Genomic DNA, 14,990 nt, shown 5'->3' on the forward strand with positions numbered 1-14,990 from the left:
GACCTCTTCCAGTAAAATAATCAAATTCAGCTTTCTTATGAGACATTTTCTGATAACATTGTTATTCTTCAGTATATTGGACAAATGGAAATATACTCAACCTCATGAATGGAACAAAAATTAAAATCTACTGGATTGGCAGAAACCCAAATGTTTGATAACACATTCTACTGTCGAGACTTTGGGACAACAGGCTCCCATACATCGCTGGTGGGAATGTAAAATGATTCAGTCTCTGTGGAGGGATTTAGGCACTAGTTATCAAAATGACACAAATACAATATCTATATAGGATTAATAACGGCTTTTAATAACAAAGGGTTGGAAACAATACAAATGTCCATCAGTAGAGGACTGGCTAAATAAGTATGATTTACCTAAGAATACCTCAAACAAAAGCTCTCTACACAAAGAGTACGCTCTTTAAAATTTCCATTACATTGTTACATGGAAAAAAGCAAGACTCAGAACCAAATAGCTACCATGGTAAAGATGGTGAGGGAGAAATAATATACATTTGTATTAGCTTGCATGAAGAAAATAATAAAAGTAGTTTATCTATGTATGATTAAAGGAGGTGGCCATGATCACATGGTCATTGAGACCTTAGCAGATGGAAATAAAAGAGTGGGAATAAGACTTGCCTTGCCATACTTAAAAAAAAAATAATGTTTTAATTTTAAGATAACTGTCATTTTACATCCAGTTATAAAAAATATTAAAGATCCCATGTGTCTTTTTTTTTTTAATTGGAGGATAGTCGCTTACTATGTTGTGTTAGTTTCTGCATTCGATAATGTGAGTCAGCCATAAGGATACATATATACCTTCCCTCGTGAGCCTCCCTCCCTTCACGCCCCCTACCCCTTGTAGGTCATCCTCATGTATCTTTTTTTCCCAGTTTCTCCCAAAGGTAACATCTTCTAAACTTGGCATACCTTTTTAGATGAATTTATTTTTTAGCCAAATGAATGTTTCCTATCAGAAAATTAAATTAGAAGCATGGGGATTAAAACAGTCACCAAATTCAACAAGTAGTTTCTGTACTGCGTGCGTGCTAAGTCTCTTCGGTTGTGTCCGACTCTGTGACCCTATGGACTGTAGCCCGCCAGGCTCCTCTGTCCATGGAATTCTCCTGGCAAGTGGAGAATTGGAGTGGGTTGCTGTTTCCTCCTCCAGGGAATCTTCTCAACACAGGCATACCTCTCCTGCATTGGCAGGCAGGTTCTTTACCACTAGCGCCACCTGAGAAGCCCATTAATGCTGGGATGTGAAAACCAAAGACAAATAAAAGTCAACCTCAAAGAATTTGTTTAGATTTGCAAGGCCACACCCATATTCTTAAGTACAATCGTGCTTAATTTGTTATAGTTTCTTATATTTCTTCTCCTACCAAATCCCTCAGGCTATTTTCAGTCACCTTTATCCCAGCTGATAAGCCTTTCTCTTTTTATACCTTCTGCTTTGGCCTGTATCTCCTACTTCCAGAATATTCTGTGGCCCTTTAGTTTTAAATTTTTGCCAATTCTGTATCCTGATTGCTTTTTATTAGCCTAGTCTCACGTTTTGTGCAAGTACTGTTTGCTGGGTGGCTTGTGTGTATGTGTTAGTCACTCAGTCATGTCCAACTCTTTGCAACCCCATGGACTGTAGCCCACCAGGCTCCTCTGTCCATGGGATTCTCCAGACAAGGATACTGGAGTGGGTTGCCATTCCCTTCTCCAGGGGATCTTCCCAACCCAGGCATTGAACCTGGGTCTCCTGCACTGCAGGCAGATTCTTCACCACTATGCCACCTGGGTGGCTTGTGGTGAAAGGTTGTTGCTGACCCACGAAAAGATGCCAGGATTCTTGGCCACCGGAGGAGAAGAATTCAATCCGGGGCCAGAGACAAGGCTTGATTGCTCAGAGCTTTTGTGTAATCAAGTTTTATTAGAGTATAAAGGAGATAGAGAAAGCTTCTGACATAGGCATCAGAAAGGGGCAGAAAGAGTACCTCCCTGCTAGTCTTCAGCTGGATGTTATATAGTCACTAGCAGTCTGTTAATGAATGAAAGGAATGTCTTAAAACTCAGAATGGCACCAGGCCCCTCACCCATAAGATGCATTTTGGGATAATCTTGACGGAAGATTCATCCCAGGCTGTGAAACCATTGACTTGAATCTTGTAGAAGGGCAGATTACCATACAAATAGTTTCATTTACACAGATTAGGGGAACAAATTCTGAGTTTAACATAATGGTTTGTTGAGTAGGTTCTGAGCCATTTGGCGGCAACCACAACGGACTTGAAGGCAGAGTCTAGGGTAAATGCATAGTACATTAGCATAGCTTAAGACAAACATTTCCATAAGAAAAATGCATTGCTGAACTCAAGGTTTGAGAATAATTAACTTCAGGTGAAACCAGGTGTCATTATGGCAGCTCAGTATTTTAAGAGAAACCTTTTAAATTTGTATAGAGAAGGGGAAAAAATATCACTAGTTTGTTTCCTCCTACCGCTTAAGCGAGATAAAAATGTCTGACACTTGCAGCCTATTTCCTCTGTTTGGAGATCCCTAACCTTCCTGCCTGTTACCCTCTCAGTGGTCTTTGGCTATTCCCATTGTTCCTCCTCATGACCACACACCCTGCCTAGTGAGTGGTGGCAGAAAACTGGGATCACCGAGGATTAAGCCAAAAGGGAGGCCAAATCACATAGTGAACAACATAAAAGAGGTTGGGTCTTTAACTCCAAAACTGGATCTAAAAATTATCCTTATTTAGTTAATAATCACAAAATTTAGGTTTTATATATATAATCATAACTATGTGCTAATACTTATAAGGAACAAAATCCATTTCTAATGGATAAACCAGAATGAAAAGATAAAGCTCCTACAGGAGCAAAAGATAAAGTTCCTGTAATAAATAGATGGGGAAACAATGGAAACCATGACAGACTTTATTTTTGGGGGCTCCAAAATCACTGCAGATGGTGACTGCAGCCATAGAATTAAAAGACACTTGCTCCTTGGAAGAAAAGCTATGACAAACCTAGACAGCATATTAAAAAGCAGAGACATTACTTTGCCAATAAAGTCAACTGAAACACGTAGTAGGTGATTAGTATATACTGTGTGATTGCTAAGATCATTTTCAGCGGAAGGGTCTGTATTATTAGTCTTCTCAGCCTCTCTTCAACTGTTAGCTCATTCTGCCAGGGTTCATTGTTCATTAAGTTTGATTGTGATTCCGGTTGTTCTCCAAGATCATTTCTGTTGACTTCATGAAAGTTTCCGTATTTTACACCCTCACTTTGTAGTGCTATTTGTGAGTATTTACAAGTATTTAACTTGAGAGTCCCTTGGACTGCAAGGAGATCCAACCAGTCCATTCTGAAGGAGATCAGCCCTGGGATTTCTTTGGAAGGAATGATGCTAAAGCTGAAACTCCAGTACTTTGGCCATCTCATGCGAAGAGTTGACTCATTGGAAAAGACTCTGATGCTGGGAGGGATTGGGGGCAGGAGGAGAAGGGGACGACAGAGGATGAGATGGCTAGATGGCATCACTGACTCGATGGGTGTGAGTCTGAGTGAACTCCAGGAGTTGGTGATGGACAGGGAGGCCTGGCGTGCTGTGATTCATGGGGTCACAAAGAGTCGGGCACGACTGAGCGACTGAACTGAACTGAACTGAACAACACTTGATAATCATACTGAGAGGGAACATAGTGTGCTAAGTAAGGGAACAACTTTGGAGTAGATACCTTTGATTTGAATACAGCTCTGCCATGTACACCAGCTGTGGGAGTTTGGACAATTCATTTGACTTTCTTTGCTTCTCTGTGGGTTAATAATAGCACCTGCCTGATGCATGAACATGTGAACTCACTTAGAACTCATCAGTGCCCTGGTCAAGAACATAAGTTCTCTGTTAGTGTTTGCTATTAGTAATATCAAGGGATCAATCCACGTTGGTCTGGATAGATGCCAGTGTTAAGTGGGAAAAGACATTTGGTTGAGGTGAGGGCTAATTTTATAACCGCTTAGTTTGTGAATATAGTAGTAGCTTTCTTAACCAACCTCAACTTAATCAACTTGCTCTCCTAACTGATAAACTCATTCTCTGAAAAATGCAGTGATGGAAGCTGGGGGTCCCTGGAAACCTCCCAGCAGTGGCCTCTCTCAGGGCTGCTCGCTCTCTTCTCTCATCTATTTCTTTGTCCACCTGTCAAATGCCAGCTGTGTTGGTTCCCAAATGAGTTTATGCCAGATGTATTTTCTCTACTGTGATTGTGTGATTTAAAATCAGTGTACAGGAACTGTTGGGCTGCGAATGCAAAAAGATAGTTGTCATTTCTAAGGGAACTCAGTTGAATGCTTCGGAAAGATTCCAAAGAGACAAGTTGTCAAAAATTGCAGTCCATTTAGTAGTGTTTATGACAAGTGTAAAGATGTACAGAACCTGATGAAAAACTAGAAGGATTCAGTACTGCAACTGCTTCAGAAGTGTTTTTAAGATTTCCCTTCACTGTAAAGGCACTGAAACTGGAAATGAGATCATCCACAGTACATGTGGTGTGTATGCCAGGAGGACACATAGTGGACTCAGTAACACACGTTACAGCCTTGGTCAGCGTCAGTACACAGGCAGATGAATGTATGGACAGTTGTATATTTGTGGTGTGTACATATTCATATAATTTTTATTTATTGTTTTTAGTTGAAATATAGTTGATTTACAATGTTTTGTTAGTTTCAGTTGCATAGCAAAGTGATTCAGTTATGTATATACATATTCTTTTTCAAATTCTTTTCCATTATAGGTTATTACAAGATACTGAATATAGTTCCCTGGGCTATACAATAGATCCTTGTTATATATCTATTTTATATATATATATTAGTGTGTGTGTTCATCCCAAACTCCTGATTTACTCCCCACCCCACTCCCGCCATATTCACGTAGTTTTTGATGGCTTCCTGCTTAAACCAGGTTTTTTGATTATTGTGGTTTAGTCACTAAGTCGTGTCTGACTCTTGTGATCCCATGGACTGTGTGTAGCCTGCCAGGCTCCTCTATCCATGGGATTCTCCAGGCAAGAATACTGGAGTGGGTTGCCATTTCCTTTTCCAGGGGATCTTCCCAACCCAGGAATCGAACTCAGGTCTCCTGCATTGCAAGTAGATGACTGAGCTACGAGGGAAGTCCCAAGTTTTTGATTCTTAACTACAGTGAATTTCAGGCAATGGTGACTTTTGCTTCCTTGTTCAGCTGCAACAATGGGACTTGAGATAATAAATAATAGGATAATGAGGTCTCTGTGTATACAGTCAGAGAAGGAAATGGCAACCCACTCCAGTATTCTTGCCTAGAGAGTCCTGTGGACAGAGGAGCTTGGTGGGCTGCTGTCCATAGGGTCACATAGAGTCGGACACGACTGAAGGGACTTAGCATGCATGCATGCATTGGAGAAGGAAATGGCAACCCACTCCAGTATTTTTGCCTGGAGAATCCCAGGGATGGAGGAGCCTGGTGGGCTGCCGTCCATGGGGTCACACAGAGTTGGACACGACTGAAGCGACTTAGCAGCGGCAGCAGCAGCAGCAGCTGTGTATATAGTCACATATTCTGACATTACTTAATGACATTTCAGTCTTTACAGTGCAATAAGGAAATCAAAGATCCTAAACTTCCACAGCTCGTAGTGTTGTTTGCCTTCTGAGTTAACTATCAGTTCAGTTCAGTCACTCAGTCATGTCCGACTCTTTGTGACCCCATGAATTGCAGCATGCCAGGCCTCCCTGTTCATCACCAACTCCCAGAGTTCACTCAAATTCACGTCCATCGAGTTGGTGATGCCATCCAGCCATCTCATCCTCTGTCGTCCCCTTCTCCTCCTGCCCCCAATCCCTCCCAGCATCAGAGGCTTTTCCAATGAGTCGGTTCTTCACATGAGGTGGCCAAAGTACTGGAGTTTCAGCTTTAGCATCACTCCTTCCAAAGAACACCCAGGACTGATCTCCTTTAGAATGGACTGGTTGGATCTCCTTGCAGTCCAAGGGCCTCTCAAGAGTCTTCTCCAACACCACAGTTCAAAAGCATCAATTCTTCGGCACTCAGCTTTCTTCACAGTCCAACTCTCACATCCATACATGACCACTGGAAAAACTATAGCCTTGACTAGACGGACCTTTGTTAGCAAAGTAATGTCTCTGCTTTTCAATATGCTATCTAGGTTGGTCATAACTTTCCTTCCAAGAGTAAGCGTCTTTTAATTTCATGGCTGCAATCACCATCTGCAGTGATTTTGGAGCCCAAAAAAATAAAGTCTGACACTGTTTCCACTGTTTCCCCATCTATTTCCCAAGAATGGGACCAGATGCCATGATCTTCGTTTTTTGAATGTTGAGCTTTAAGCCAACTTTTTCACTCTCCTCTTTTACTTTCATCAAGAGGCTTTTTAGTTCCTCTTCACTTTCTGCCATAAGGGTGGTGTCATCTGCATATCTGAGGTTATTGATATTTCTCCTGGCAATCTTGATTCCAGCTTGTGCTTCTTCCAGCCCAGAGTTTCTCATGATGTACTCTGCATATAAGTTAAATAAGCAGGGTGATAATATACAGCCTCGACATACTCCTTTTCTTATTTGGACCCAGTCTGTTGTTCCATGTCCAGTTCTAACTGTTGCTTCCTGATCTGCATATAGGTTTCTCAAGAGGCTGGTCAGGTGGTCTGGTATTCTCATCTCTTTCAGAATTTTCCACAGTTTATTGTGATCCACACAGCCAAAGGCTTTGGCATAGTCAATAAAGCAGAAATAGATGTTTTTCTGGAACTCTCTTGCTTTGTCGATTATCCAGCGGATGTTGGCAATTTGATCTCTGGTTCCTCTGCCTTTTCTAAAACCAGCTTGAACATCAGGAATTTCACGGTTCACGTGTTGCTGAAGCCTGGCTTGGAGAATTTTGAGCATTACTTTACTAGCCTGTGAGATGAGTGCAATTGTGTGGTAGTTTGAGCATTCTTTGGCATTGCCTTTCTTTGGGATTGGAGTGAAAACTGACCTTTTCCAGTCCTGTGGCCACTGCTGAGTTTTCCAAATTTGCTGGCATATTGAGTGCAGCACTTTCTCAGCATCATCTTTCAGGATTTGGAATAGCTCAACTGGAATTCCATCACCTCCACTAGCTTTGTTCGTAGTGATGCTTTCTAAGGCCCACTTGACTTCACATTCCAGGATGTCTGGCTCTAGGTGAGTGATCACACCATCATGGTTATCTGGGTCATGAAGATCTTTTTTGTACAGTTCTTCTGTGTATTTTTGCCACCTCTTCTTAATATCTTCTGTTTCTGTTAGGTCTATACCATTTCTGTCCTTTATCGAGCCCATCTTTGCATGAAATGTTCCCTTGGTATCTCTAATTTTCTTGAAGAGATCTCTAGTCTTTCCCATTCTGTTGTTTTCCTCTATTTCTTTGCACTGATCGCTGAGGAACGCTTTCTTATCTCTTCTTGCTATTCTTTGGAACTCTGCATTCACATGCTTATATCTTTCCTTTTCTCCTTTGCTTTTCGCTTCTCTTCTTTTCACAGCTATTTGTAAGGCCTTCCCAGACAGCCATTTTGCTTTTTTGCATTTCTTTTCTATGGGGATGGTCTTGATCCATGTCTCCTGTACAATGTCACGAACCTCCATCCGTAGTTCATCAGGCACTTTATCAGATCTTGTCCCTTAAATCTATTTCTCACTTCCACTGTATAATCATAAGGGGTTTGATTTAGGTCATACCTGAATGGTCTAGTGGTTTTCCCTACTTTCTTCAATTTAAGTCTGAATTTGGCAATAAGGAGTTCATGATCTGAGCCACAGTCATCTCCCGGTCTTGTTTTTCTTGACTGTATAGAGCTTCTCCATCTTTGGCTGCAAAGAATATAATCAATCTGATTTCGGTGTTGACCATCTGGTGATGTCCATGTGTAGAGTCTTCTCTTGTGTTGTTGGAAGAGGGTGTTTGCTATGACCAGTAGTTCTCTTGGCAAAACTCTATTAGTCTTTGCCCTGTTTCTTTCCGTATTCCAAGGCCAAATTTGCCTATTACTCCAGGTGTTTCTTGACTTCCTACTTTTGCATTCCAGTCCCCTATAATGAAAAGAACATCTTTTTTGGGTGTTAGTTCTAAAAGGTCTTGTAGGTCTTCATAGAACCATTCGGCTTCAGCTTCTTCAACATTACTGGTTGGGGCATAGACTTGGATTACTGTGATATTGAATTGTTTGCCTTGGCAACAAACAGAAATCATTCTGTTGTTTTTGAGATTGCATCCAAGTACTGCATTTTGGACTCTTTTGTTGACCATGATGGCTACTCCATTTCTTCTAAGGGATTCCTGCCTGCGGTAGTAGATATAATGGTCATCTGAGTTAAATTCACCCATTCCAGTCCATTTTAGTTCGCTGATTCCTAGAATGTCGATGTTCACTCTTGCCATCTCTTGTTTGACCACTTCCAATTTGCCTTGATTCATGGACCTGACATTCCAGGTTCCTATGCAATATTGCTCTTTACAGCATCGGACCTTGCTTCTATCCCCAGTCACATCCACAACTGGGTATTGTTTTTGCTTTGGCTCCAACCCTTCATTCTTTCTGGAGTTATTTCTCCACTGATCTCCAGTAGCATATTGGGCACCTACTGACCTGGGGAGTTCCTCTTTCAGTATCCTATCATTTTGCCTTTTCATACTGTTCATGGGGTTCTCAAGGCACGAATACTGAAGTGGTTTGCCATTCCCTTCTCCAGTGGACCACATTCTCTCTGAGCCCCAGGGAAACCAAATTCCACAAAACAGTTCCAGAAAGTGCTTAAGGCTAACTTTACCATTGAAGCAGAACTTTGAGTCTTTACAACTATTTATTACCTTTGCTATTTTTATTCCTCTTCCCTGATAACAGTTGTTTGTTCTTTTGTTAAGATCCTTATTGCTGAGACTTGTTCACGGGCAAGCATTGTGTCCAGGCTTGATCACAAAGCGGCTTAGGCCTAAAGTGGTTTCTCTTGTGTCAAATAGCTACATCTGGTTCACTTCCTCCAGGGCCCCCACCCTATCTGCTTTCAAGGACAGGATGCTTTGGGAGCTGTCTTCCTCAGAGCTTGATAGTAGCCGGATCATACCACATCAATTTTCAGAGCAGCTCCAGTCTTGTTTTTGACTCGTATTTACCCCAAGTTGGTCCACACTTTATCAAGGTTGACATCTGGGCAGAAGCTCTGATTCCTCTCTTAGGTGGATTCCATTCATTCCAACTTTCCCAAAGTAAGCTGGGTGATATTCGTCAAGGCTGATTGTGTGGTAATGAATGCCATCCTATTACCCAGACCTCCCGGTCCTTCTGATGTTTGATGATGTACTGTGGCCGTGACTCACATGGACCCTAAGTTTCTGGGTCTTCCTCGTCAGGATGGCATGTCAGTGGCTGAGATGAAAGAGGGAGCCTTCTGTTTGTTCTAACAAGAGTAGGCAACCACTACGATCCTTAAAGGGTTTCCGAGGTGATACAGTCAGAGAAGGCAATGGCAACCCACTCCAGTATTCTTGCCTGGAAAATCCCATGGACGGAGGAGCCTGGTAAGCTGCAGTCCAGGGGGTCGCAAAGAGTCAGACACGACTGAGTGACTTCACTTTCACTTTTCACTTTCATGCATTGGAGAAGGAAATGGCAACCCACTCCAGTGTTCTTGCCTGGAGAATCCCAGGGACAGCAGAGCCTGGTGGGCTGCCGTCTATGGGGTCGCGCAGAGTTGGACACGACTGAAGCGATTTAGCAGCAGCAGCAGCAGCAGGTGATACAGTGATTAAGAATCTGCCTACCAGTGCAGGAGACACCGGAGACTAGGCTCAATCTCTGGATCGGGAAGATCTCCTGGAGGAGAAAGTGGCAACCCACCCAATCCAGTATTCTTGCCTGGAAAATTCCATGGACAGAGGAGCCTGGCAGGCTACAGTCCATGGGGTCGCAGAGTTGGACATGACTGAGCACATATATACACTATCCTTAAAAGTTCTTAGAAGTGGCCACTTTTTTTTTTTTGGTCCCCCACCCCCCGGGTGGCTTGCAGGATCTTAGTTCCCTGACTATGGATTAAACACAGGCCCAAAGCAATGAAAGCTTAGAATCCTAACCACTGGACCGCCAGGGAATTCCCAGATTCTGCCTGTATGGTTTAAAATGTACAGATAAGCAAGAATAAAATATCATACTGAAATCCTGAGCTTTCGAATGGCATGTTTGATGTCATGTGGACTGCACACCTGGGCCCTTGAAATATGTCCTGGTTTGCTCTCCCTGGATGGATGGTCCCCAAGTCTGGTCATCTTCTCATCTCCTGTTGGGGCACCTTTGTCCCGCCTTCTGCCTACTCCCTTACGTGGCAGATTCCTCTCAGACCTGTGACAACAAGTACTCTTGCATGAGTCACTGGGTAGCTGCTTTTCTATACTCTGAGGGCAAGAAAAGAAGGCTTCTTTCCCCGGTGTGAATTACTCTTCTGGCAAAGTGCTGCCCAAGGGCACGCATGTGCTGTCTCCACTTCTCCCCATCACTGGTTCCCGTCCCCTCCTCACCCACTCAGAGCCTTGTAGTGCTCAGAAGGGCGTCCTGCACATCGGGCAGCCTTCTCCATGTCAAACATCCCTTTAGTGAGAAAACGAATTATTAGTAGGAAAATAGTGATGTTAACTCTTATAGTTACAAGGGACACTGAGGTTTGTTTGTTTGTTTTTTAATATTTGCTGTGCCAGGTTTTAGTTATGGCACGCAGGGTCTTCTCTCCATTGTGGCAGGCAGGGTCTAATTCCCTGACCAGAGCTGGAACCTAGGCCCCCTGCGTCGGGAGCGCAGAGTCTTAGCCACTGGACCACCAGGGAAGTCCAAGTGTGACTGAAATGGAAGTAATTGGGACCAGAGGCATTTGTGGGAAGGGGGAACATTAACCTCTTCATACTCTTCAACTATTAAATGTTCACAAAGCTCAAAGGCTCCTGCTTCCTGCACATATAGGGCACTTCACTTTGAAGTGCATCTTTTCAACTCGATCCATTTTTCAGTACTTAAATTTCAGAGCTGTTTTAAAATGTGGAAACATTCAACACGGGTCTGAGCTGTTTTATGTTGGGAACGCTTTTGCTGTCACTTTGAAATGCTGCTTTATGTGAGCAGCTTGAGAACATAAAAATGTAAACCTTGGCGTGAATGAATAGAAACCAGCACATGCCAAATGCTGCTTTCCAGCTTTAATTCCTTGATAGACTACATTTGAAAAATGTCTCTTAGAAGCTATTTTTTTGTTAAAATAATTTGTCATCACGAGTATGCCCTTGATATCTTATTTTTCCATAAAGCACTGATAAGCCTCAATAATATTTATTGTTCAGCCTTCCATCGTCTTTTCAGCAATGTAAATTTTTATGCATAAATTGTCATGTTAAAAATTAAAATGATGTGTTTATGTATATTTAATATTCAAATAGTAGATTTTTCAAACGTGATTTTTGGCCTTTTTCTCCTCCCCGGAACAGTCAGTACCTCAACAGGTATGAACACACACACGCACACATATACACACACAAAAAATGAACACATGCATCTGAGTTTTCAGGTGGAATCATCTGGGAACCACCACCACCATTCACTTTAAGTATTTCCTCACATAGCATTGTCACTTATACTTCCAAACAAACAAATGTACAAACAAACTCATAGAAAAAGGGACCAGAAAAAGGAAACAGACTCATAGAAAAAGTGGTTCTCAGATAAATGAGTACCAGAGATGTAATGTACAACATGGATAATATAATTAACACTGTTTTATGTTACTTGGGCTTCCCTTGTGGCTCAGCTGGTAAAGAATCTGCCTGCAATGTGGGAGACCTGGGTTCAATCCCTGGGTTGGGAAGATCCCTTGGAGGAGGGAAAGGCTACCCGCTCCAGTATTCTGGCCTGGAGAATTCCATGGACTGTATAGTCCATGGGGACACAAAGAGTCGGACATGACTGAGCGACTTTCACTTTCACTTTCACTGTGTTACATATGAAAGTTAAGAAAGTAGATCCTAAGAGTTCTCATCATAGGGAAAAAATTTTCTTTTTAAAAAAAGTTGTATCTCTATGAGATGATAGATGTTCATTCATAAAACTTCCTGTGGTGATCATTTCATGGTGTCTAAGTCAGATCATTATGCTGTACACCTTAAACGTATACAGTGCTGTTTTAAAATTGTATCTCAATAAAACTGGGGAAGAAAAGTGGATTTTTTAATTTTTCAGAGCCCACATGAAAATACTTTGGAACAAAATCAGATCAAATCTTTGGAATTCAAAGTGGCCGAACACATGGAAGGAACACAATATAATGCCTGCCAATTACGTGCCTGCCCAGGGGGCTGAACTGAATTCCTTTTTACTAATTTGGACATGCCTTCTCTTTCTCAGTGACACAGGAACAACACCTCCAGAGAGTGGCATTTTTGGATTTATGATAAACTTCTCTGCATTTCTTGGTAAGTACACAATGAAGTGAAGTGAAGTGAAGTCGCTCAGTCGTGTCTGACTCTTTGCGACCCCACGGACTGTAGCCTACCAGGCTCCTCCGTCCATGGGATTTTCCAGGCAAGAATACTGGAGTGGGTTGCCATTTCCTTCTCCAGGAGATGTTCCCGATCCAGGGTTTGAACCCAGGTCTCCTGCAGTGTAGGCAGACACTTTAAGGCAGAGTCATTAAGTACACAATGATTATTATAAGTAAATTAAAAACTCCCAATCTCAGGTGAAGTAAAATGTTATAGTTTATGTATCATTTTTTATTGTTACTTTTTAACAGGCATTATTTTTTAAAAAACGTTTTATTTTGTATTAGGGTATTGCCGATTAACAAACAGTGTTGTGATAGTTTTAAGTGAACAACAAAGGGGCTCAGCCATACATATACATGTATCCATTCTCCCCCAAACTCCCCTCCCATCCAGGCTGCCACATAACACTGAGTGGAGTTCCCTGTGCTATACAGTAGATCCTTGTTGGTTACCCATTTTAAATGTAGCAGTGTGTACATGGCCATTCCAAATTCCCTAATTATTCCTTCCCCATTCCTTCTCCCTGGCAACTATAACCTCTTCTGGAAATCTGTGAGTGTGTTTCTAACAGACATTACTTCTTAGAACACTTGTAGATTCATGGAAAAATTGAGCAAAATGTAGAGATTCCCCAGGTATGTCTTACTCCCTTGCACTCCTCCTGGTTGCTTTCTCCATTAACAACATCTCCCCATCAGTGTGGCTTTTTGCTTCGAGGCAAGGCAGAATCTGACATGAATATCTTTGTTTAAAATGCTCTCTGATAAATGATTAGCTTTTAGTCTGCTTTTAAAGATTCAGTAAAAAATGTGGCTGTCATACACTATTGAATACATAGAAATCTACTTTATCCTGACACATGCATAATATCCATCTCATGGACATATGATAATTTATAATTCAATCCCCTTTTGTTATATTTTAGGCTATTTTTTATTTTGTAATTTACATTGCTAAAGTGAATGTATTTGAAATATATCTGTGCATATCATGTGGAGTTTTTCTGTAAGCAAAATTTGCTGAGTTAAAAGGAATAGTACCCTCTCACACCATTCACAAAAGCCAGTGGCAAGTAAAGAACTAAACATGAAGAACAAAACCGTAAGAGGATTTGGATGTAATTGTAGGAAAATATTTTCAAAACCTTAAGATGGAAAAGCTTATCTAAGCTTACACAAAACCCAGAAGCTAAATAGGAAAGAACTGACAGATTTGGGTAGATAAAAAATTAAAACTTCTAAGTGATGAAAGACACACAAAGTTAAAGACAAACAACAGACCAGAGGAAAATTTGTAATGTTTATAGAAGACAATAGACTAATGTACTTAATGTATATAAAAACAACTACAAATTAAAAATGAACTCAAGAGAAAAATAAAAAAAAGATAAGCATGCAATTTTCAGAAGAACTGCAAAGGATTAGTGAACATACTAAAGGTTTCTCAGTCTCATGGACAATCAAAGAAACGCAAATTAAACCAACAGGTTGCCATTTTTCATTTGTTAGACTGGCAGTAATTAAAAGGACAAGGGCATGCAATAATTGCTTTCAGACGCTTCTATGGGAGTATAAATTGCCTCAGTCTTGGAGCAATTGGGAGGTACTTCTTGGCATTTTAATTGAGCATAGTTTTTTTTGACCCAGGAATACTACTTCGAGGAATTCGTCTTTCAGAAACACTGAAAGTGTGCCAAAGACATCTATAAAGGATGTTCATTGAGCATTGCTTGTAATGGGAAAAGTACATAATGTAGAAATCTATCATTAGGAGAAAGATGAGATAAGTATGGCATTCACTGTACATCATGATGAGGTATATAGACCTATTTGTACTGACATTGGCAGGATTGCTATGGTACATTTTTTATTTTAATTTGTTTATTTTTGACTACACGGGGACTTCATTACTTCATGCGGGATTTCTCTAGTTCCCGAAATCGGGGAGCTACACTCCAGATGCAGTGCTCGGGTTCTCAATGTGGTGGCTTCTCTTACTGTGGAGCACGGGCTCCAGGGCGCATGGGCTTCAGCAGTTGCCGCGTGTGGGCTCAGAACTTGTGGCTCACGGGCTTAGTTGCCCCGTGGCATATGGGATCTTCCCAGACCAAGGATCAAACCCTCATCCCCTGCATCAGCAGGTGGATTCTTAATCACTGGGCCACGAGGGAAGTCGGGTGTGTGTGTGTGTGTGTGTGTGAAAGAGAGAGAGAGAGAGTCCAAGTCTGAGTCTGATGGCAGAAAGAAATAAGGTGAGCAAGGGCAGGGGTGAGGGCGTGGGAAGACTGTTGCAATCAGGAGACTGATTACAATCTTGATTACAACCAATACAATCTTGGTAAAAACCATGCAAAACTGTTCATGTCTTTTTCCT

General features: G+C 41.6%; 1 protein-coding gene across 2 annotated transcripts in view; it reads left to right on the top strand.

The window, feature by feature from the left end:
- The window catches only part of DRAM1 (DNA damage regulated autophagy modulator 1), a 36,439-nt gene that overhangs the window by 5,635 nt on the left and 15,814 nt on the right, over nucleotides 1-14,990 (top strand). For both annotated transcript variants that reach the window (XR_011566662.1, XM_019961174.2), the window contains exon 2: nucleotides 12,478-12,545. Coding sequence is in view for 1 of the 2 variants with exons in the window: in XM_019961174.2 (XP_019816733.2) it covers nucleotides 12,478-12,545 (68 nt within the window). In the remaining variant the exon portion in view is untranslated. The remainder of the gene's footprint in view (nucleotides 1-12,477; nucleotides 12,546-14,990) is intronic.

The sequence above is a fragment of the Bos indicus genome, chromosome 5 (genome assembly GCF_029378745.1).
Source record: "Bos indicus isolate NIAB-ARS_2022 breed Sahiwal x Tharparkar chromosome 5, NIAB-ARS_B.indTharparkar_mat_pri_1.0, whole genome shotgun sequence".
NCBI lineage: Eukaryota > Metazoa > Chordata > Mammalia > Artiodactyla > Bovidae > Bos > Bos indicus.